This window comes from Psammomys obesus, unplaced genomic scaffold (assembly GCF_907164565.1).
Source record: "Psammomys obesus unplaced genomic scaffold, mPsaObe1.curated_primary_1811, whole genome shotgun sequence".
NCBI lineage: Eukaryota > Metazoa > Chordata > Mammalia > Rodentia > Muridae > Psammomys > Psammomys obesus.
Genome location: NW_026591598.1, coordinates 16,867,172 through 16,892,083, shown reverse-complemented (window position 1 = coordinate 16,892,083; position 24,912 = coordinate 16,867,172). Strand labels below are relative to the sequence as shown.

The 24,912-nt window shown below is 46.0% G+C and overlaps 1 protein-coding gene across 4 annotated transcripts; it reads left to right on the top strand.

Moving 5' to 3' along the window:
• On the top strand, positions 1 to 24,671 carry Micos10 (mitochondrial contact site and cristae organizing system subunit 10). Of its 4 annotated transcripts, none has more exons than XM_055610818.1 (5): positions 1 to 143; positions 22,521 to 22,568; positions 23,327 to 23,436; positions 23,811 to 23,839; positions 24,441 to 24,671. In XM_055610818.1, the coding sequence occupies exons 1-5, from the start codon at positions 80 to 82 to the stop codon at positions 24,457 to 24,459; spliced, it is 270 nt and encodes an 89-aa protein (XP_055466793.1). In that variant the 5' UTR covers positions 1 to 79; the 3' UTR covers positions 24,460 to 24,671. The 4 variants fall into 4 exon arrangements, with proteins under 4 accessions (XP_055466793.1, XP_055466795.1, XP_055466792.1 ...); XM_055610817.1 differs by lacking the exon at positions 1 to 143 and adding an exon at positions 16,742 to 16,856; XM_055610820.1 differs by lacking the exon at positions 23,811 to 23,839 and having other exon boundaries at positions 4 to 143.
• The last annotated feature ends 241 nt before the right edge of the window (positions 24,672 to 24,912 follow it).

The following is a 24,912-nucleotide window of genomic DNA, read 5'->3' as shown; positions in this document are numbered from 1 at the left end:
CGGCTCTCGCGATATTTGCCATCAGTCGGAGCGCGGGGGGGCCCGGCCTTGAGGAGCGCTGTTGCTGCCGGAGGGGAACATGTCGGAGTCTGACCTAGGCAGAAAGTGGGACCGGTGCATGACCGACGCAGTGGTGAAGCTAGGTGAGCGCTTTTCTCTCCGGTAGGCTCTGGCTGGAGCGGAGCGGCCCGCGCGTGGACGGAAAGCCGCAGGGGTCAAGCCGCGGCCTGGTGCCGCCCCGCGGTGCACATTTGAGCTGTGGGGCGCCGACAGGTGACTGTCAACCCGGGCGGCGGGGGCGACAGGCGGCCTCCCGGGTGGATGGAGGTGCACGTCCCGGAGAGCAGCGGCGCTCTGGGCGCGGGAAAGAGTGCAGGATGCGTCGGGGACCTCTGCCACTCGGTGCCACATGTCCCCTTGTCGGGGCGAGCAGCCTGCCGGAGCCCACACTGCTCCCCAGCTAGAAGTCTGCCTTGGGAAGAAGGTCACGGCAGCGTTTTATAGCCGCCGCCGGGCCGCGGTGGGAATTGCTGTCATGCGCGACCTCATTTATCTGAACCCGAATCGGGTCTGAAATTGGAGACGGTGGTGATACTCTGGAAGAAGAATTGCCCCAGACAGTAAGGTCATGGCCACTGCAGCCCCCCTTGTTACTCCAGGTTGTCTTTCGACACGCGTTCTGTGACGACATACTTTATGAGGTCATGGTGTTGGGGAAGGAGGATCCAGGGAATCCCATTTAGTGACCGTGGTACAGATGTAAGGCGCGCTGCTCAGCACTTTATCTCAAAAATGTTTTTTCCACGTTGTGAGTTGGAGTCGGGCGAAGGACTGAAATCTCATTGCTGATCTGTGGCGTAGGCTGAGAATTCCCCCCAGGATTTCTCACTTTGGGTGTCGGGCTCGCTGCTGATTTTCCTCCTTCTCTCCATCTTTCTCTTGTGCATATATGTATATACATGTCACCTTTGTCAGCAGGTATCGGTGTGTAGGCCAGAAGTGGATGTTGGAAATCTATCTCAATAGCTCTTCGCCTTATTCATTATTGATTGATTGAGACAGTGTTTCACTGTGTAGCCCTGGCTGGCCTGGAAAACAATGTTCCCCGGATTAGCCTTGAATTCAGAAACCCTCTGCTACTGCCTTGGGAGTGGCCGAATTAATGCTGTGCACCACTATACCCGACTCCAGTTTATATTTTGGAAAGGACTGGACTCATCAGTTTGCCAAAACTGGCTGCCAATTGAGCTTTTATCGTCCTTCTCCCCCTCCCCAGTGCTGGGATTTTTGCTTGGGTGCAAAGGATTTGAGCTCAAGTCCTCATGTTTTGAAGACAAGGGACTGAGCTATCTCCCCAGTCCCCCCAGACCCTTTCTTCTATACTAATATTTATTGTTGCAAATTAGAATTTTTTTCTTTCTCACTTTTGAGACAGGGTCTCACTGGGTCACCCTGGCTGGCTTCCAACTGACAGATCTGCCTGCCTCTGCCTCCTGAGTGCTGGGAGTAAAGGTGTGTGCCTTCACATAGGTTCATATTTTACACTCCTGCATGGAAATCTATTTAAGGGAATTTAGGATTCTATCCTCAGATGAAGATATTTGGAAAGAATAAAATCATAAGCTCAGGAAACTAGGTGTGTCTTCTGTTTTTCTCACTGTATGCCCTAGGCCCCAGAAGTGTATAGTGTAGAAATTATTCAGGATGAATCAATACATGGCAATTGATCACAGTTACTTTTTAATTCCCAGATTCAGCCCGGACCAGTTCTGTTATGAGGGGCAAATTATCTAACATCCCTGCGCCTGTTTCTTTGTTTTAAATTGTCACTATTGCTATCTCGGGGTGGTTGGGAGGGTTAAATGGTCTGGCTTGCTATTAGAAATGAATTATTCTGGAAGTGGCCAAAAATATTTATTACTTAAGATGTGTGGGTGATTTGCCTGCATGTATATCTGCCCATTAGGTACATGTCTGTTGCCAGAAGAGGTTGGAAGAGGGTGTTGGACCTGCTAGAGCTGGAGTTAGAGACAGTTGTGGGAATTGAGAATTGAACCTGGATTCTCTGCAAGAGCAACAAGTGCTCTTAACCACTTAGTCCTCTCTCTAGTCTGTTTTTTAATGGTTTGCAGTTTGAGAGAGGATTTAACATTTATTTGCCAGCATAGTTCCTTTGGGATCTGCAGAGATGTGATTTAGTCACCCACTTTCTTCCTCATCCTTCATTAGTCTCCCCCTCCCCCATTGGTTAAGGAGTCTTCCTCAACCTGAAATGGAGAGTAACCTAAAAGAATAAGACAATTATAGGAGTCGGGCATGGTGGCACACTTTTGCCTCAGCACAAGAGGCAAGGCAGGTGGGTTCCTTCCAGTTTAAGGTCAGCCTGGACTACATAGATAGACCCTGTCTCAAGACAAACACCTGCCTCCACAGCAGCCTAAAGTGGAGAGAGATGTAAAACCCTAAGTACTGTGGCTTCGGGTACAAATCCAGGAGGTGATGGGCTATGCCGTGTTGATGCTGATGCGAATCTGAGGTAGCAGTGCCTGCCCTGGGTTCTGTGCTGCTGTGGGGGTTGGGGCAGGTGAGTGGAATAATGAGGTGGGGCTAGATAGTGTATAAGAGACAGGGTTACTCTGTGTAGCCTTGGCCGTCCTGGACTTGCTCTGTAGACCAGGCTGGCCTCGAACTCACATCGATCCGCCTGCCTCTGCCTCCCTGAGTGCTGGGATTAAAGGCGTACACCTATGAAAGGTTTCTTGAGCTAGCCCATTTTCTCTGTAGTACTTTTTTTATGTACTCAGTCAAGGTAATTGTCTCTCTTCTTGGTCTCATCTGTTTAACAGTCTTCATTTCTTAGAAGGATAACACCAAGGTAGGAATTTTCTTTCATGGTAAATTTTTTTTTTAATTTAAAAATGTATTTATTTAGTGTATGTTTGTGCCATGGTGTGCATGTGGAAGTCAGTGGGACAACTTGTAACAATCAGTTATCTCCCTCACAGTGTGGGTCCTGGGGATCCGCTCAGGTCACCAGGCTTGGCAGCAAGCATGTTTGCCCACTGAGCCATCTCGTTGGTCCAGTGGTAAAGTGTGATCAGAATTTGGAAGTAAACAGAAGGGGTGCACATGAGCCTCATCACACTAAGTAACATGGTAGAAGTGGGTGCACATTCAAGAGCACAGTGAGGACAGGCCGTGTATGCGGTCAGTTCCTATTCTTCCATATATATATATATATATATATATATATATATATATATATATATAGTTTGTTTGTTTGTTTGTTTGTTTGTTTGTTTGTTTTTCAAGACAGGGTTTCTCTGTGTAGCCTAGGTTATCCTAGTACTCACTCTGTAGACCAGGCTGGCCTCAAACTCACAGAGATCCACCTGCCTCTGCCTCTTGCCACCACTGCCAGGCTGGTTTTCGTTAATTCTAGCGATTGGGTTTAAACTGGCTCCAGTAACAGTTGAGAAAGGTTTCCAAGTTTGAGGGAATACCAGAGTCCAGGTTTTGAGTGGCTTGACCCACAGACAATGAGCTAGAGAAAGAGCTACAGCATAAGGGAGAGGAGGCTCAGTAGGTTGTGCTTGGTGGTCCCGAGACTATGAAGAATGCTGCTCTTCCACGGCTCTTTTTTTCCTATAGTAATATTGTGGCGCCCCCTTGCTGACTGCTTTCCTGGCATTTCAGAATGGAGATGGAGTCTCAGAGAATGATGTTCCCACTGAGATGTAGGGGAAGATATAGGCAGGGAAGAAAGGATCACTGCAGTTTACAGTTCTGTCTGCTGACGGTTTTGCTCTGGCTCTGCAGAGTGCAGAGAGGCTACTGTGACTGGACAGCGGCCTCTCTGAGCCCCCTCAGTGCTGGGGATGGAATCCACAGCCTTGCATTCTGTTGTTGAGCTATGCCCTCAGCCCCAAGAGGACTTTTTCTTATAAGTATATACAATTGGGTATTTTAAAAAGTGTTCTTTAGGTTGGAGATGGGCTCAGCAGTTAAGAGTACTTAACTGCTTTTTCAGAGGACCTGATTGGTTCCCAGCACTGCTATCACAACTCACAACCACCCCTAACTCCCACTCCAAGGGGTGTGATGCCCTCTTCTGACCGCTTTGGGTACTGCACTTGCATGCATGAACTAACTAATGCAGAGCCAACTCTCTAGCCTCTGCTTATTCCAAGACCCCTTTTAAAAGAGATTTATTTGTGTGTGTGTGTGTGTGTTTCTTTCTGTATGGACCACTGAGCGTGGATGTCCACAGAAGTCAGAAGATGGTATTGGATCCCCTGGAGCTGGAGTTTCAGGTAGTTGTGAGCCATGTACTTGGGTTCTGGGAACCAAACCCAGGTCCTCTGCAAGAATAGCAAACACTCCTAAAACCACTGAGCCTTCTCTCCAGCCCCAACAGAAACAGTTCTAGTCCCCCTGTTAATTCCAGCTTACAATATCTATTTTCTTGTTGCAGTTAGTGTTGAAGAATAGATAATTGATGATTATCTGACATGGTTCCCTGACTTTGGACGGGAGGTACCAAGGGACAGACATAACAGATCCTTTTTCATTTCCTCTCCAACCCTTATTTTCTCCTTTTTTGTCCCTCGCATTCCCACAGAGTTTGTAATCTTGGGGATGGAACTCAGGCTCTAGAGCATGTTAAACATGCTCTCTATGGCAGACTGCAGCCTTCCCTCACATTTTACCCTTCTCTTTGGCCATGTTTGTTTATAAATTTGACATTGTCTGTGTTGGCAATGCTGTTGATACTTGGGATGCTCTTTAGTGTCCTGTTTGCTGAGGTTGCAGTCTTTTTCCCTAGGAGTGGGCATTGCCATCTGACATTTGCAGTTTGCTTCTGAACTTGATTGTTCATCCTCTGTGGAATGCCACTTCCCTCAGAAACAGAGGCTGTCCTGTTCACTCTGGATCCCTACCAGCCCCTGGTTTAAGGAAGGACACGGCAATTGTTAAGCAAATGGCAGACATTGCCAAGAATTTTGGAGCCCATAGTCGCTGCTCATATCTGAGACTCAGAGTATGTTTTTAAACCAACTTTTCTTTTTTGTTGTTGTTTTTTTGTTTTGTCTTTCCAGACAGGGTTTCTCCGTGTAGCTTAGGCTGTCCTGGACTCACTTTGTAGACCAGGCTGGCCTCAAACTGACAGAGATTGGGCTGCCTCTGCCTCTGCCTCTGCCTCCCTGAGTGCTGGGATTACAGGCATGAACCACCGCACCCTGCAACTTTTATTTTCTTGCTGTTTCTAAGTTATGGTCAAGAGATCTTAGTTTTGAAGTAGTGTTAAAGCCTGAAAGGCAAAGGCAGGAGGATTGCCACAAGTTCAAGAATGTTCAGTCTCGTCTACATAGTGGTTTCCAAGTTAGTCAAGGCTACATGGCAAGGACCTTATCTCAAACAAACAAAAAATAAAAAGTGGAGTAAGGAATGTTTGGGAGTGGTCAAGTGAGAGCAGAGAGCACACTCGTGTTTAAACAAGCAGAGGAGGATGTTGCTTTAAGAGCAGTGCCAGAGCCTTATTGCAGGAAATTAAAAAGGAGTGAAGAATATTACATTTTATGAATGGCATGTTCCGTTAGTTTTATGTGAATGCGTCATTAATGGTTTTTGCTAATTTTATGGATTTATTTTTAAGTTTTATCAGATTTATGTGCTGCTCTGGTTTTCTTTCTCCACTCAGATCAAGGGCTGTACTGCTTGTTTTCCTTTTATGTGCTGAGTAGTCTATCCTGTGCACATCCATGAGGGTGACAGAGCATGAAAAAGACACACACTTGTTTTGTTTTTAGTTTTTGAGACAGGGTCTTTCTGTGTAGCCTTCACAGAGTTCTGTCCTGGCCTTCTCACAGAGATCGACTGGTTTGCCTCCCTGGTGCTGGGATCAAAGGTGTGTATTACCACTCAGCTAAGGCGAGAAAATTTATTGACTGTTGTCCCTTAAGAGGGACAGGGTAGAATTTCAGATTTTAGAAAAATCACTCAAGTACATGAAAATAAACTGGTGAGGGGTGTTGAGCAAAAGGAGAGTGGGGAGTGAGTTAGTGTGTTATGGTAAAATATGGCTGAGGTAAGATTATGAGGCGAACAGCAGGAGCCCAAGGGTGGCAAGCTGACCCAAGACAGCGGTGCACTGAAATTGACGACTTCAGGCTTTGCGGCGTGGCTGGAGACAGGTGCCTGGCTATCTGCACTCAGTCAATAGAGGGGGAAGTTGCCCAGTGTCTTGCTGGTGAAAACAGAGGAGTTTAGCCTTGTTCCTTTGTTGATAGGAAAGCGGACACTAAGTGACTTCTTAGCCTGACCTGCTTCCCCTTCGCCAGCAGAGCCAGTAATCAAGTCTGGTTAGGTTGATCGCTTAAAGCTGTTTGCTAAACATTTTACTGAAAGAGGCCATTGAGTGAAGTCATGGAAAAAAAGCAAATTGATGTTTTTTCTAAAAGTACCAGTTCATCTGATGAGTTTGGATATTGGCGGCTCAGCAGGAACTACTACTGCCTTTTGGTACCCCATGTTTGCAGGTTGATACCTGCCTCTTCATGGAGTAGTATCAGTCAGTCTGAACTAAATACTTGAAAGGCTTTGGATGTGTATGGTTTGGGTTTTAAATTAGTCCATGTGAATTGCTGAATTGATAGTCATGTTTGCTGTATGTTTTTCAAAGCAGTGTGAGCAAACTTTTTCTGTTTGTAGCAGTAGTGTAAAGAAGGGACATTGTGGTCTTGTTGGAGGAGAATTTCCTGCAGGCATTGCAGGATAATGTAATTAGGCACTATATGGGACTTGAAAACATTTAAATTTTGTTCTGCTGTGGTTTTATGCTTTCCCAAAATGTGGCCTGAAACAGTTTATTAGTAAATATGCTGAATTGCTTTCTTTGGCAAGTGTATTTCAGGATTGAAGCCAAGTAAAAATTTAAATATTTACTTATAGGAGTTATTTGGTGTGGTAATATTGTACTGTGGCTGTTGACCCCTAGTGAAATGTTCGGGCACTCTCCACTGGAACAGTCTGAGTCTGAGTGAGGGAAGAAGCAGCAGCTAACATAACAGATGCTCAGTGCTGCCATGTTTGGTACACGGACAGTTTTCCCGTTTTTGTTTTTTCTTAACTAGAAACTCATTAGAGAAATTGATATATCTTCTTCTTCTTTGAGAAATGGTTCTACTCTGTAGCCATGGCTAGCTTGTGTGTCCATTCTGGCTTCTAGCTAACAGGCATTTTCCTGCCTCAGTTTCTCTAAGTGCTGAGCTCACAGGTATGTACCACCACATCCTGCTAGTGTTTTTGCATTTCTAGCAGGAAAAATACTGCTTGCCTAGGAATTAAGAGGCTGGCTTGTGGTGTGGTTTTGGTGCTGGGATCAAAGCTTAGGTAGTGGTGCAGCTGAGCCCGACCCTGTCACTGAGCTACACTGATTTTCAAGTCTACACGAAGCCTGGAGAGGTGGCTCAGCGGTTAGGAGCACTGTTTACTTCTAGAGAAGATCTGGACTCCATTCCCAGTGCCCACACGGTGGCTCACAACCCTCTGTAACTCCAGCTACAGGCAGCCCAGTGCTTTCTTCTGACCTGCACATGGCATGCACATGGTACGCATGCTTGTATGCAGACAAAACACTCATGCTCATAAAATAAAATAAGTCCAAAATTAAAATTAAAAAATGAAATCTGTAAAATTATAAATAGTTCAAATTCACAAAAGAGTTTTTTGTTGTTATTTTGGTTGTTATTTTGTTTGTTTTCAGGCAGGGCTTCACTGTAGTCTAGGCTGGCCTTGAATTTGTAGTGATTTTCCCATCACTGACCCCCAAATATTGGGATTACAGGTGTTAGCAAAGGAATTTTTAACAGAAACAGCGCTGGTGCCTTACATTACCTTAAGTACAAAGCAGGGTGGCTTGGAGGAAGGATATACACACAGAATAGTCCGGGGTCCAAAACAGACCCGAATGTGTGCCAGTTCATTTTGACTCACAGTTTAATGGGGAGAGGGAAATCTTTTCAGCAAACTGCAGGAACAGCTGTGTCCACACAGAGACAGAATGGACCTGATCTGAGTGTAAAGCTGAAGCCACAAAACCATCAGAGGGAAACAGAGGAGGCTCTGAGAACAGGCATGGAGAAAGGCTCCTAGAGCACAAAAAGCAGGATTTACAGAGAATACTCTGGGTTTGTTTCCGTTGTAAAACTGATTTCTGAAAGACACCTTCAAGATTTTAAAAGCTGTAGAAAGGGAGAGAGTGTTAGCAGTGCACATAGCTGACAGAAGACTTGTTTTCAGCACAGAGGGAACACTGAATCACAGAACTAAGGAGGATCGGAAAGGACAGCTCCATCAGCAACTGCAGGGGAAACTCGTGATGGCAAGAGTATGAGGTACCCCACAAAGCCATTAAAATCACTGAGCTTTACAAGTCAGAGAATAGTACCACTGAGATGTGGAAACAGGAGCTGCTAGGACCACCTTGCCTGAGTATCCGTGGTTCCTTACAAAGTGACGTAGCTAACAGAAATGAGGACAAGGCCACACAGGCACACAGAATGTCCCTAAGCCCTAACCTGAAAACAGCTCGGATAACCTACCTGCTGTCTTAGGTGAACGAGCAGTCGTGGGCTAGCTTTACACTGAGAAACTCAGTAATAAGGATCTCATTGCTAGTATCTATGATGTTACAATTCCAGTTACATGTAACATTCTAGGAAATGTACTCTGTAATATAATGAAAGGAAGTAGTAAGGGATTTTAGAAAGCTAAGGAGAGAACAGACCAAAGAGGGCTGCAAGTGATGGTGGTGTTGATTGTAGTGCTGGCTACACAGACATGTACATAATCAGAACTTAAAATGTTTGCATTATTGTATGTGTATGCATGCATGCCATGGCCTGTGTGTAGAGTCAGAGGACAATCTGTGGGAGTTGGTTCTGTCTACTATGTGTGTTCTGGTATACCAACTCAGGTCCTTGGGCTTGGTGACAATTCCTTCTATCTTGCTGGGCCAAAATGTATATGGGGAGGGCGTGTTGGGCTCTTGCGGGTGGAACCTCATACATGCTGGGTAAGTGTTCTGTCACTAACGGCTATATGTGTTCCCATTCCTTGCTTAGGTAAAAGATTCTAATTGAACCCTGTAGGTTACACACAAGAGAAGATGTGGAAGGAATAGGAGGGACTTGCTGGGGGAAAAGAGTTTCAGTAAGAAACTCATCGCGCAAGTGTATGAAAGAAAGCACAGGAATGAGAATAGTGTTTTAAATCTGTATGTGTGTATGATTGTTTGTATGTATGGTATGTGTGTTGTTCCTTGCCTTCCATAGGATCTTCTGTTTGCTGCTATGCAAAGCAGGCTAGCTGGCTCAGAGGCTGGAGATCTGGCATGCTGGGATCACAGATGTGTACTGTCCTTTATGTGGGTGCTGGGAATCTGAACCCAGGTCTTCATGCTTGCTTGGCAAGTGCTTTGCCTGTTCAAGCTATCTCCCTATCCATAGATGATAATTGTTTAAAAAAAAAAAAGTTTGTGACAGTCAGTATATAACTCTGGCTGGCCTGGTACTTGCTATATAGACCAGGCTGGTGTCCAACTCAAGAGATGTGCCTGCCTTTTAGTAGTTTCTTTAGTTTGTCAAGTTTTAAAAAGATTTATTTGTTTATTATGTATACATGTTCTGTTTGCACACCAGAAGGATGCACCAGATCTCATTATAGATGGTTGTTTAGCCATCATGTGGTTGCCAGGAATTGAGCTCAGGACCTTTGGAAGAGCAGCCAGTGCTCTTAACCTCTGAGCCACCTCTAGGCCAGCTTGTCATTTTTAAAATGACAGAAAGCTAATTTGAAATACTGGGGCAGCGGAGAGGGAGCAAAAGCTGAGGGCTAGACTTGAGCATACAGGGGTGAGTGTTGGTGGCTGAGGGAGTCTGCCTGATGAGGAGGCAACCTTAGAAGCTAGTGGGCCACTAGCAATGCATAAGGGAGATGGTAGAACAGGGGAAGGCGAGAGGCAGGGTGTGTTATAAAGTTGTGTAGTCTTTCCAAGCCCTTTCCTTTATGATAGGGTAATGAAGCTGGTTCCTAGTTGACAGCTTGGGAGGAGCCGGATTAGTGTTGGCCGTGTCACCTAAGTCAGAAGTGCCTAGACGCATCTGCTGTTTTGGCAGTGTGCTGCCATAATGGTGGGCACATCTCTCACAGTGCTTTGACAAGTGTTTGTGAGTTCTGCCTCCTCTTCTATCAGAACCTGCACAGTTATGCCACTCAGACTTCTTTCTTGGTAGATTGGAACCTGAAGTCAGGTGACTAAGCTCTGTTATTCACTCAATAGTGAGGTTTGTCCTAGAAAACGTCCAGCTTCTTGTCATCATTCCTATGATGACATTGAAATCTGTTACTTGTAGAATTTTGTCTTCAAATCAAAATAAATGCCACCAATCTTAGCTTTTCACAAAGAGGCCATATTCTAAGGACAATTTAGAGTTTTCTGTGTTTTGTAACTTGTACTTTAGAGCTTTTCTTCTTAGTTGATGAGAACTAAGTTCTTGGGTTCTTTGTTGGAGAGGTTTGTTCTGAGGCTTGTAGTGCTGGGCAGTTAAGGGCGGCACAGCTCTGCTGGAGGACGAGCTGCCGCTGGTGTTTCCTCCTTATAGTCTGGCAGATTTGAACAGTGAGAGAAGGTCGCTGCTCACAGAAGCCCGGAAATTCCAGTTGGTCCATCCAGCGCCTTTGCAAACACTTCTATGTGTTCAAACATATTTATTCATGCCAAAAATGTCCGTTCTGGAGTTGGACAGATGGCTCAGTGGTTAAAAGCATGCACTGCTCTTACAGAGAACACAAGTTCAAGTTGAATGCTGGTGACTCACTCCTTTAATCCCAGCACTGGGGAGGCAGAGGCAGGTGGATCTCTGAGTTGGAGGCCAACCTGGTCTACAGAGTGAATTCCAAGACAACCAGGGCTACACAGAGAAACCCTGTCACAAAAATCCAACCCAACCCAAACAAACCAACCAACCAACAGACCAACCAACCCAGAGGACCCAAGTCCCCTCCCCAGACAGAGCCCAGGTCAGAACACTTGTAACTATAGCTCCAGGAGATCTTTTGGCCTCTTGTGGATTGGCAGGCACATACACTCACATATGTGAATATCCACACACAATAAATTAAAAAAATAAATTTTTAAAGAAAACATTTGTTCCTTTGCCAACTCTATTAATCTTTGTCCAGGAGGCTTTCTGCTTCGTTCTTCCCTCTGGATTCCTTAGCTAAACACTGGCACCAAGAACAGCCACTTCTGCTCCTCAGAAGTTCCTAGTGCCACCAAAGCCTGCCTTTGCTTTGCATTGCCTGCCTTCAGCAGCAGGCTCCACCTTGCCTAGCATGGAGATCTGGGGTGGAAGGACAGACAGAAAGTGTGAGCCGCATGGGCGGAGAAGAGAAGCTTAAGACAGCATCTAGAAGTCAGGTGTGGTGGCACACACCTGTGGTCCCAGCACTCGGGAGGCAGAGGCAGGTAGATCTCTGTAAGTTTGAGGCAGCCTGATTTACAAAGGGAGTCTAGGACAGCCAAGGCTACACAGAGAAACCCTGTCTTGAAAAACAAACAAACAAACAAACAAAAAAAAAAAAAAAAGAGAGAAAAAGAAAAAAAGAAAAGAAAGAAGAAAGAAAGACTGCATCTAGGGGCTTTGCCCAGCTGCTCAGGCCCTGGGCTCTATGAGAGGTGCCTCAAAACAAGTCTGCTACTATGGAAGGAACACTGAAATCTGCCCCTTGTCTCCTGCTGTAGGGCTCTCCCTAACTGCTGTCCCCATCTTTTATGGAACTTCTTTGGCTCTGTCCTCATTCTGCCAGAGTCAGCTGCATAAAGTGTACATCTAATGGGCTGCTTCCCACTGTGAGCCCTCTGTTGCTTCCGCATCGCTCAGTGGGCAGCAGCCACGAGACCTCAGCTGTGGGGTGGTAGAACACAGAGGCTGGTTTGCTTCATCTCTTCCCTCCAGCCCCATAACAAGCATCAGGGAGCTTCTGATAGCCGACTCTTGCCTCCCTCCTTTTCTTCTGCCATTGTTCCTTATACTTCTGGTTTCTGGCTATTCCCACCCCAACACTGGACAGTGCACTTATGTGGAGATAGCATTTCCCAGAGCTTAGAATAGCACACAGTAGGTATTCAGTTTCCATAATTAAGGAAATGCCTGAATTATTGGCCTAAATACATTTCAGAAGGGGTTGTCTCTTGTACTCAGTATAAATTGATTATGTGACTGAGGGCAAGTATGTATTTAACCTTGCTGTGACTTTGTTTCTCTTCTCTGAAATGAGCCTAATAGAAGTCTATTGTAAAGATTACGTGAGGAAACTGAATTCAGGAACACAAGTGCCTGCCTGGTGAGGGCTTTCACTCTGCTACTCTGTGTATGGGTGTTCTGCCTGGGTATATGTCTACACCACTTGTGTGCAGTACCTGAAGAGGCCAGAAGAGGGTGTTAGATTCCTCAAGACTGGAGTTACAGATGATTGTGAGCGGCCATGTGGGTGCTGGGACTCTAACCCACGTCTCTGGGAGAGCAAGCAGTTATGCTCAACTGCTGAGCCACCTCTCCAGCCCAATGTAGATGTTTTGAAACATTGGTCATATTTAAGAGAATTTGCTGTTCAGAGGCAGTTACTGCCATTTAGGAATAGTGCTCTCTCTTTTTCTCTCTCTTTCTCTCTCTCTCTCTCTCTCTCTCTCTCTCACACACACGCATATGCCCACACACTTCATCAGTTGTTAGGTAGTACAGTCCCACCAGCCACACATCTCTTGCACGCCACGTTGTTTTGCGCACCTCCCTCAGGTAAGCCAGAGTGTAGCTTTACTCCCGTCACTCCATCCCCGCCTGCTCGGGAATGCCTGTGCCTCCGGAGCCAGGGACTTCTGTAGAATGACCTGCCTCATCCGCTCAGCCTGGGCTTGAGCTGTGGCTTTTCAGGTGTTGTGTGCTTGAGTGAGTCAGCCCCTCTGAATTGTTTCTTCCTGTAAGATGGGTTCATAATAGAGCTTGCAAGGTAGCACAGTGCACACTGCTGCTAATGTTAGAACTAAGGCCAACCCATTGTACGAGAGCACTTAATGTGTTTATCGGAACTTGATAATTCTGTGTTTTATTCCCCATCTTTGAGCCGCTTCTCATTTGCCCACATAGTGTTAACATATGGGAATAAATTAGGGCATGCCGGTAAAATGTCTACAACTGGGCTGGAGAGATGGCTCAGAAGTTAAGAGCACTGGCTGTTCTTCCAAAGGTCCTGAGTAATTCCCAGCAACCACATGGTGGCTCACAACCATCTATAGTGAGATCTGGTGCCCTCTTCTGGCAGAATACTGTATAAAAAAAATCTTAAAAAAAGTCTACAACCATGTTTCTTTCTTTAGCCTTCTTGAGTGAGGGTTGTGTGGCTGTCAGCTGAAGTGTGTTCTATAGGCGCTGCTTTAAGAGACCTGGGTTTCCTCCAGCACAGCACTCTCACGCTCTGCTCTGCTTGCTCTGATCAGAACCCTCGTGATGAACATTCACTCACACAGTCCTGCAGATAGTCCAGTAGAGTTCCACGGCCAGCCACCCTCTTCTTCCTACAGAGCCCAAGCAAGAGTGACTCCTGAGAGCAGGTCTGTACAGCCCGAGTTCTTCGCTTTGTCACCGCCATCTTTTCTTGGCTAATTCATAGGACTTGGCATTTACCTGTGGACACTTGAACAGCCTGTTTTTGCCCCAGAGGATTAAGTAGCACCATTTACAGCTGACTTATAACTGTTTTTTTTTTTTTTTTCTCTTTCAAAAGTTGGGCTTAGAGTATCTTTCATAACAGGAATGTTTCTTGGAAATGTGTTTCTCATTGAAGTCAGTTCCAAGTGTTCTTTTATGTAAAAGCATGCTCTTGTTTATTCTGTGGTAACAAATACTTTTGACTGTGTAATAGCATGATAGAAACATGATTGACAGGAAAACATGCCCATTATAAATAGGTCAATTTGGTTTAGTTCATTTTAGTTTGCACATATCAAACAAGACAATTCTAGGGAAAGCTTCATTACATTTTAAAGCAAATGGTCTAGTTGTAATAAAGCTGAAGGGATCTTCTGTTAAAAGAAAACTTGGGTGTGGTGGTACATATCTTATAATCCCAGAGGTTGAGGTGCAAGGCTAGTTTGAGTGACATAGCAAGACTGTACACACACACACACACACACACACATACACACACACACCCTGGTGTGTTCATACAAGCAGATGCTAATGCCAATGAAATATAGACAAGTGCTCGGAGTAGGAAAGAATAGATTTTGAGCTGTGGCTCACCTGATGAACGTGACCCTGTGTGAGTCAGTGAGCTGTACTCTAAGAGGATTAACTGTTGGGCTGTTGACATCTTTGAATCCTATGATGACAATGACAGCTTAATACTACTTACGGAACTCTTCAGCAGGCAGGGCTAGAGGCTGCAGAGCTGCAGTACAGCGACCCTTGGAGGCACATGGTTTTCCCTGTGGCTGAGCAGGTTGGGGTTTTGCCTGGTAAAGTGATTGATCCAAAGTTGGGTGTTGCCTGGGGGATACCATGCCACTGTCAGGAGAGTAATCTTCCAGTGTTTAATTCTTGCCTATTTTGTCAGGAATTGTTGGGCACACAGCAGTTAAGGCACTAAAGACTGGGGAATTTCTGTAGCTTTTTCACATCTGTAAACCACCAGTTGAGTGATACATGAGTTCTTATCTTCTTCAGAATACTAATATGAGCTGTGCAAAATCAAGTGGAGTTGCTTCCCAGTTTTAAGTTTTAGATACAAATAATTCTTAGTCCTGATAACTATGTTGGGTGCAGGCTTATGAATAGTGAATCCTTGTTTAAAATGTTAAATGTACACTAAGGTGAGGTCTTAGTAATGGTTAAGAAGCTTTTGTGAGGCTGTATGATGGTGGCTCACATCTTTAATCCTAGCACTTGGGAGGCAGAGGTAGGCAGATCTCTGAGTTCAAGGCCTGTCTGGTCTACAGAGTGAGTTCAAAGATAGCTAGGGCTACACAGAGAAATCCAGTCTCCAAAAACAAAAACAAAATCAAGAATTTGTGTGGTTGGCAAATAGAAAAGAATCTGTAATAGATCCCCCTCCCAGTATGTGATCCCCAAGATGGAATTGTACAGCCTGGCCTCAAATATCTGGGTTCCCTTGTTCCCAGGCCTACAGCCTTTAATCCCCAATGAATTTTTAATGTTTATTTCTAAATTGTTTATTGGATTCACTCACTTTATTTTATGTGAATGTATGTTCATGCACCACATGCATGCTTGGTGCCTGCAGAAGTCAGAAGAGGGCATCGGATCCCCTAGGACTAGAGTTACGGGTGCTTGTGAGTCACCATGTGGGTGCTGGGAATCAAACTCAGTCCTCTGCAGTAGCAGCCAATGTTCATCTCTCTAGGCTCTACCCCCAACCACCGCTTTTTTGTTTGTTTGTTTTTGTTGTTGTTTTTAAACAAATTTATAGCAAATTTCTGCATGACTTTTTGTTCGTTCTCTGGGGTTGATCCTCCCTGCAACTGATGGCAGCTACAGCCTATGCAGAGTGGGTTCTTCAGGCTCGTGTGTTGCTCCAGCTTATTCTGTGCAAAGGCTGATCGTTAAAGCGGCCAGTTTATGGAGCCTGCTTGGGGATTCCTGCTGGTTGGGTTTCCTTCTCATCTGCAGTGACTTGGACTTTGTGCCTGATATGTAGCCTGCCAGCAGATTCTGTGTCTGCAGTTGCCTTCAACTAGGAATGCCCATAATGACCTCCAGCGTATGTTTCCCCGTGATGGCTTATGGCATGCACTTGTTACTTTAAAGTTGCTTTTCAAGGTCCACTTAGGCAGAAGATAAATCTGCGTTGCTTGTGTACTTGTTAGACATTGCATTCTCTAGTTTTTGTTGTTGTTGATCAGTATCACAGGCTGAAGAGATGGTCCAGTGGTTAAGAGCACTTACTGCTCTTGCAAAGGACCAGGGTTCCGTAACTCCAAGAGATCTGATAACTCTCTGATGACCAGGGACACCAGGAACACACTGATGCACACACATACACGAAGGCAAAGATCCGCACATAAAATAAATAAATAATAAAGTCTTTACTATTAAAAACAAAAACAAGCAACCGTTGTTGGATGGGTCGGTGATTGCTTAGCTGGTAAAGGTACTTGAGCTCCATTCCCAGGACTCGAACGATTTGTAGGGAGAACGACTCCTGCAAGTCATTCTTACACACGTGCACGCACGTGCACGCAAATGTAATAATAGTAATTTAAAACTAGTACCAGATGACCAGTTGATCCCCCCAAAATGTTTTTTTGCTGATTACTGACACCCTCCTGGGCACTCAGTACCCATCAGGTTGCTTGGTTAGAATGATTTGAAATAATGTCTTTGAAGGATTTGTGCCAATTCTTTTTCCTCTCTAAAAGAAATGGCTGCAGAAAACATGGGCTCTGGGCCTAATGTCAATGCCATAAGGCCCCTCTGTTGTTTTTTTCTCCTTGTCCCTCTCTCCCTGACAACTGGACTTTGCCATGCGGAGATGTTTGCTGATAAGCTGTGCTCTGTTACCCGAGGGTTCTTTGTCATTTCAGACAGCACGAGCTTTTGAGAGCGCTGAGCCGGAGAGGCAAAGTTATATAAACTGCATTCATAGTTAAATATTTGCTTCCAGGGGGAGGTGAAAAATGCTTTGTACTTTTCCCTTTGGCTTTTTCCTCCAAAAGAGCTTGTCACGCAGCAACAAGAAAAAGTGGCCAACGGCAGAGACGGCTCTTCTCTTTCCCTGTTAGTTTGTTTTTATTGTAAGGCAAACCTTTCCTGTTTTATTGTTCCAAAGCTTAAACCTGGCCTAGAGGTGCCAGTCTTGAGTGGAAGCAGCTGCAGAGCCGTCCCCAGGCCAGGTGGGACTGTCTTTGAAGCAGCATGCTGCCTTTTCAAAGAGAACCGAGGGAGCGAGCGAGGGCTTGACTCCGGGGAGCTCAGCAGCATTCCAGTGTTGTCATCTCTGCGCGTGTGATATTACAGGTGAAAAGATAGGAAATCCTTTTTCTAGAATAGAGTAGTCTTGATAGTTTGTGTCTTTAAAAATACAGAAATGGCGGGTGGAGTTGCTGTTAAGAATTAAAAATGTAGCGGCCCCATCTAATTAAGACCACAGAGAAGGTTCCTTGAGAACTGGGTTTGGCTGACTTGCCTGGATTTTTGAGCTTGGTTACACTTTTAGATAAATGCAGTTGGCAGGAACTGGCTAGCTGGGTGCATATCTGGGTTCCTGAAATGTAGGTTCTTGGTGGTGTGGGCATGTCTCATCTTTTGATTGACTGATGCTGGTAGCAGTGAGCTGAGCATCACTTGTGGTCTGCTGCTAGGAAGCATTGAACATCAGAGCTTTCTTTCTTTGGGAAAAATGGAAGAGCAGGCATGGAGTCAAATGGACAAGAAAAATGCTGCAATAGTTTCCTTTGGGCTTTTGATTCCTTTCCAAACCCTTGCCTCCAGATGGTGACTGTGAAAAGCCCTGTTGTAGGCCTACCTGCTCTCGCTGACCTGCCTCTGTGAGCCACTTCAACCCTTTACCTCATTCTCCAGGACTGATCTGCTGTCCTCCTCACACTGCAGCTGTGGAGCGGGGGCAGTGCCTTGAAAACGAACCTTCTGCCATTTTGTAAGCCCAGCAGTGATGGCAGTGTTGTCTGTCCTCTGAAGCTCTCCCGTCCTGCCAGGTAGACGAGTCTGTGTGATATATGTGGTTGGATTAGTCTGGTAGGAATCTGAACAAGCCGTGTTGGCTTTGTGTGGGCTTGTTACTAGCCTGGTTGCCTAGCACTCTGGGCTGTTGCATAGAGAGCATGGCTTGTGTTTAACTGTATCTTGCTTCACTCTGCTACAAATCAGGACACTCCAATTTCCTGTGGAAGATATTGTTGGTGGTCTGAAAATAGAGGAGAATCCTGTGTCTGGATGTCCTGGGAACAGTGGCTTAATGAGACTGACAAAATTGGGCCCACTTGACTACTTTCTAAGCAGCAGGTTGTTCTGGGCAAGTTGTTTTCAACATCTGGAAAACAAGGGTATATTACCATAGAGGTTTTAGTTTTTGAGGCAGGGTCTCATTTAGTGCAGGCTTGTCTTGAGCTTGGCATGTGACTAAGGACAGCCTTGAACTCCTCCTAATCCTCTTGCCTCCTTTCCCATGTGTTGGAAAAAGGTTGTTTGATTTAAAAAGAATTTTCTTGGGCTGGAGAAGTGGCTCAGTGGTTAAGAGCACTGACTTTCTTCCTGGCAGGGTGGGGGTGGGGTTGTTCAGGTTTCATTCCCAGCACCCACACGGCATCTTAAGCTATCTGTAACTCCAATTCCAGAAGATCCAACCCCCTCCTCTGGCCTTCATGGGCACTAGGCGTACACATGGTGCACAGACACGCCTGCAGGCAAAACACTCATGCCGTAAAGCACAGGAAGAGACTTTCCCCGGAAAGGAGGCGCTCATGAGTGACAGTGTTCGTTCTCTGTCCTTTCGTTATGCCAGCCTCAACTGGCTACTTACCAGAACAACCTTGACAGACTACTTCCCAAGATTTTTTAAAATGGAAATTGGGGTTGCATTACTGATTTTTAGATACTGAATTTTAAATTTGGTATCAAACTAGTTCATAGCGTAGGGCCTTTTGGATAGGAAGGACCATGGCTGACTTTAGTTAAAATTCCCATGGCACAGAGGCCGGCCATGTATCCAGTGTGGGTCAACTGTGTGGCTGGATTCTTAGAAATGCAACCTTAGATGATGTCAGTGTTTCACTGTGTTTCCTGCTTAGACCTAAACAGGGTAGGTCTGCACAGTTAGGCAGGTCATGGTGACTGATGATCCAGGGCTGCGAACCTCTGCAGCACATTTCATACTGTACTGAATGTGTGGTAGCTCTAACACAGTGGCAAGAGCCTGTGCCCAAAGCCACCCGAGCACAGCAGAGCATAGTGATAAACGTGGTAGCAAGCACAGCACCGGAGCTCGCCCTGGAGGGGTCTGACACCTGGGCTGTCACTACAGGCTTCATGGCTTGGTGTGTTCACACTCCTCCTCGGTGTTGTTTGTGGTGGTGGCGTTATGAGACAGGGTTTCTTTGTGTTAACCTTGGCTGTCCTAGAACTCCCTTTGTAGACCAGCCCTGCCTCTGCCCCCCAAGCTCAGGGGTTAAAGGTGTGAGCCACCACTGCTGGGCAAGACTTAATCTTGTTAAAAATGTTTTTCATCAACAGTAAATTAAACCTTAGCTCATCTTCTCTTGGTGTTTTGTTGTTGTTGGTTTTTAGGAGGAAAACAGGCTTATTGAGTATAGTGTAAGGGCCAGTGTGACTGGGTAGCAATACTAATACAGCATGCATCCCCACTGTGCAGCTCTGGTCTGGAACTCACTGTGTAGACCAGGCTGGTCTGAACTCGCAGATCCTCCTGCCTCTGCTGGGGTTATAGGCGTGGCCACCATTCCTGGCAAACTTTTTGTTCTTTTGTGATTGCATGTAGCTTAAAATGCAAACACAGTGTATTGGTGTTTCCTTTATATTCATATTCTGTAACCTCTTCCTTCCTTCCTTCCTTCCTTCCTTCCTTCCTTCCTTCCTTCCTTCCTTCCTTCCTTCCTTCCTTCTTTCCTTCCTTCCTTCTTTCCTTTTTTTGTTTTTTTTTTTTTTTTTTTTTTTTTGCAACAGGGTTTCTCTGTGTAGCCTTGACTGTCCTAGACCAGGCTGGCCTTGAACTCACAGAGATCCTCCTGCCTCTGCCTCCCTGAGTGCTGGAATTACAGGCGTTCACTACCGCACCCAGCTATCTTTTCTGTTTTTAACTTTTCTTTTTTACATTAAAAAGAATTATTTTTGCTAAAATTTGGCAACCCCCCCCCCCCCCACACACACACACACACACTGTCCTAGGCCTGTACTCATTCCTCAGGTCAGAGTCATTCATAACACCATCTTCCAGCTAAAGCACACAGGATTGTTCCCTCCTGTGATGACAGTGACACTTCAGAGCACCTGGCTGGCCTGCTTGAGGCGTTCTCATTAGAAACTCTACTTTGTTTTGCTTTCCCTCTCCTCCCCAGGTTTGTTGGTGGCAGAGAATGCACCGTGAACATTCTTCTTTGCTAATAGAAACCTCTTGGTGTGGGGTCTTGTTTAACCCTGTACAGAGCTTGTTGGGTCTTCAGAAATATCTGTTGGGCCCTTCACGGGGACTTCTCTTGTCTTTTCCTCCTGTGCTTGCCTTTCCCTGGTTTCCCCTTCCACTGTTGGTTCCAGTTTCAACCCAATGGAAATTTGCCGTTGACCACATGTTGCTTGTCTGTCTATGGAAGAAATGCATCATGGCCCCATATGTGGTGGAATGATTGAAACCTGCTGAGCATGGTGGCACATGTCCTCAATCTCAGCAGAGGCTGCAGAAACTGACCTTGTCTTGTGACAGGAATTGTGTCTTGTGTTCAAGGCTGGCTTTGTCTTAAGTACTGATTCCAGGCTAGCCGGGAATACATAGTGAGACCCTATATACCCCTTCCCCCAAAAGGACTAATAATCATCCTGGGACCAGGGAGCTGGTTCAGTTGGTAAAGTGCCTGCTATTCAGCCGTGGGGACTTGACCTCAATTTTAAGAACCCATATTAAAAAGAAATAAAAGCCCAGCTTTGCAGATGCGCTTGTAATACCAGCATGGGAGAGGTGGAGCTTTAGGACTCTGGCCAGCTTGCCTACCCTACTTGGGTGAGTTCTAGGCCAGTGAGAGACCCTCTCCTAAAAACCAAGGTGGTGGTTCTTGAAGAACAGCACCTGAGGTGGTTCTCTGGCTTCTACACATGAATCTGAACACATACACACCAAACGAATAAGGAAATTCATAAGAAAAAACGAGTTTGTATGAGTAGCGTGTACACTTTATTAAATCTAACGCCATCTAGATTGTGCACAAGTGACAAAAAGTTACTGGATCAAAAATACATACCTTATGAAGATTTAAAAAATATATACCTTGCCTGCTGGTGTTGGTTTTCTGTCTTCAGAACAGAACATTTAGTTTGCTTGAGGAATTCTCTGAGGTTTGATATTCTGGAAACTTGTGCATGTGGGGTAGGTCCTGTCCCACTGAGCCATATCCTCAGCCCAGTAAGAAGAAACTTGGAATCCCAGCAGCACAAAGCTGAATGTGCTGGTGCACACTTAAAATCCTAGCACTTGGGCTGAGGCCAGGCTGGACTCCAAAGTAAGTATCATGCCAGCCAGGGCTGCTGGGCAAGGTGCTGTTTTTCAAAGAGCAAAACAACAGCAAAAGCGTAGCAGATTTCAATAGCACAGGTAGCAAGTGAGAACCAGCTCTTGTATGTGATCTACTCAGTGATGTTGATCCGAGGCTCTGCTGGGTCAGAGAGCAGACACACAGAACATCAGAATAATCTGGGCGTGGTGGGCACGGTGGTGCAGCCTGTAATCCCAGTGGGGCTAGGTAGGAAGGAAGACATCCTGGGCTACAGAGCCAGAATGTCTCAAAACCAAAACAGAGCATCAGAGTTCATGAGTTGAGCGTTGGTATAATAGGACTGCAAAGGGAAACAGCCAGCGCTTGGCTCTCGTGGAGCCAAGTGGGTTCATGTACACTCCTGTGCAGGTGAGGATCATGTGAGGTAACGTGGGTCAGTTTCTTGTAAGATAGTGCTGTAGAAACTTTTCATGCACATGCAGCTAGCGCCTGTTGATCACACCAGTATTGCTATTTAAAGCAGGCTTCACTTTACGTATGGGGTGGGGGTCATGTGTGGCTGAGCAGAAATTCTGAGGTTGGCACCAGAGCTTCACAAAGTCTGACTCAGTTTATCCTAAAAGCCAGAGCTCTTTTCAAGCTGGGATTCCCAGTGAGGTGTTAGTGAGGCTGGGGATGTATTATTCTGCTGGGGAGAGCAGGGGTTAGGGCTTAGCTCTGGGAGAGGGAAGGGTTTCTTTCTGTCTTGACACTGACTTGTGTGATAGTATAACCTTTGGAAACTGTTCTAGATCATACCTTCCTCCTCCTCAAAAAAAAGAAAAGAAAAGAAAAGAAAAAGGTAAGCATCACCTTGAGAACCAAAGTGACAGGAGAGCTATTCAGTGACTCTCCTGTGAAGTAGGAGACTGTGGGTCAGAGTGCAAAAAGAGTCAGAACAATTTCTCAGGCTTCCTACCCTCACTCCTACTGTGCAACACTCCAGGAGAACATGATAGGGAATAAAGTTTCTCATTTCCTTTTGTGAGCAGTGAGACTGAAGGCACCTGCAGTATTCCTGACAGTGAGAGAGCGTAGTAGCAACCAGACAGCTAACCTCCAAGTTGTCCGCCTGGTCTGTAATGTTCATCTGGAAGAGACTTTGTTCACCTTTGTTTTGGGTCACTGGCTTCCTGCACTGTAACACTGTTTTCCATTTTTGCAGGTACTGGTTTTGGATTAGGAATTGTCTTCTCGCTCACCTTCTTTAAAAGTAAGTGACTTTCACTGGATCCTCACTACAATGTCTGTTTTACCAACCCTGCCAACCTGACCATTGTACAGTGAGCTAGATGGAGAATGTCAACTCAGTCTGCATGGGTTGGACATCTCCAGTGTTCCCTGGGGGCCAGTGAGTCAGGGTTGTCTGGTGTCTTAAGCATGACATCCTTTCAAAAGCCTGAGTCTCATGCTGGCCAGTGTGCATGCCCACATATTTTAAAGTGACCTGGACAGGAGGCTTGCTGGCAGTAAAGGCAAGTGGCTAGCGGTGCCCTTGCTTCTTCCTGAGAGCCTGAGCAACGGACAAGCAGGATCTCCTTCTTGGGAAAACTTAAGTTTGAGAATTGACTAGAATCCAAAACAGGTTACCTTGACCTCTTTCCATGGAAAGCTGACAAGGACTGGAATTACGGAGTATGCAAGTCAACTCCATGACTTACTAAGTGTAACCAAAGTTTGTGAATGTTGGTGAAATGAATAATTAAACAACTAACATCTTACCGACAGATGTTCTTTCTGACAAGGTTAAGAAACTAGTTCAGGTGCACAATTAATAACAGCCTGGCTATTGCATCAAATTTAGCAGCCTAGGTACTTAATGAATGTGCTGGATTACAGAGCTGTCCTGTCATGTGTCAGTCGGCAGTATGATGCCTGATAAGGATTTGTGAACATGCTAAACACACGTTGAGGTGAAGGCCCTTTCTGCACTTAACAGTTAACTGTTGGGGTTTCTCTTCTGCTCAATAGGAAGAACGTGGCCCATAGCCTTTGGCTCTGGTGTGGGACTGGGGATGGCCTACTCCAACTGTCAGCACGACCTGCAGTCTCCGTATATGCTGCATGGAAAATTTGTCAAAGTAAGCACAGAACCGACATCTCTCCCTTACTAATTGTGTTGTTTTATGTTTATTTTATGAGTATGGGTGTTCAGTTTGCTTGTATATCTGTGTACCATTTGCATGCTGGTACCCATGGAGGCCAGAAAAAGGGTATCAGATCCCCTGGGACTGGAGTTACAGATGTTGTGAGCCACCATGTCCTCTGTTAGCGCATCCAGTGCTTCGTTCTAATGTCAGTGCGTGGAGAGGCTGTGTGTGTGGCACACCAGGGCACAGGCTGTTCCACCGCTCCCAGCTCCTCACCGTCCTGGCAGCAGAGCGTGGCTGAGGGTGGACAGCAGGGAACAGACAAAGTGCTGGGTCTTTACACTGTTGTGTTGCCATTGTTCCAGGCTGCCTTGTGCTGGATGATGGACCAGAGGTGATTATGCATATTAGGCGTCTAATGGCTGGGAGGTACTGTGGAAAATATGACATTTCCTACAGCCTTGCACACTCTCTCTCCAATGGCCTCGTAACCTCATCTGGACTTGAGTCTGTGCCTGGATGTTGTCATCCTGCTCTCCGCCTAGGAACAAAATCCCGCTGGAGGCTTATGTGGCATGGCTGGCTGCATTGTGATAACTGCTGGGCAAGCACTGGCTGGGCCCTGGGCACCACCCTGAGGACTTTCTTCATAGTCTTTCTTTCCTCACTTCCCAGTGGATTATGGGGGAGGTGCTGTATCCTCTCTCAGCAGAGGGGAAGAGTCTTACAGAGGTGAGGAAGCTGCCAGACCAGAGTTAGCAGCTGCTGACTCAGCTGTGCTTGGCACTCACCTGTGACCTCCTGAGTCAGGACTAACTGTCCATGCCTGCCCCTTCCAGTCTTCTCTTCTCAGGCTGGAGAGCCTCTGCTGTGAAACAGATGAAAGAGAAATTCTAAAGTGATTGGAGCCATTGATCCTGGGGTCTGACTGAGGCTATAGCCAGTGGTATCAGAACGTCTCCTTCCTGTTCTAACTGAGTGTCCTTGCTTCATAGGAGCAGTGACTTATGCTGAGAAAATCCCAGCGGGAGGAAAGAAAAACCATGTTTATTCCTCAGGAATACTGAAGTGCCCTGGAGTGCGCTGACGTCCTATGACAGTGCCATCAGCAATGCTTTCAACTCCAGCCACTGTTTATGTGTTTGAAACCAATTCTGTTTCTTTTGTATTTTCTCTTTGGAAATTGTAAGGAGGTGGTCTTAAATAAATTAAAAATGGCAAGCCCAGTGCAAGACTTTCATTCCTTTATATGGCAGGAGGGTTCTCTGACCTGAAGCTGCAGTCAGGTGTATCCTCCCCACCCCCAACTGGTGGCACCCCTGTGCAGTCATGACCCTGCGAAGTCTTGAGGAGCACTCTCCTGATGCTGCTCTAGGCCTGCACACAGGTTCACCAGTGGACCATGGCTGCTCCCCGCCATACCTGCTGTGCTGACCTCTGCTCCATTGATGTCAGTCCCAATGCTGC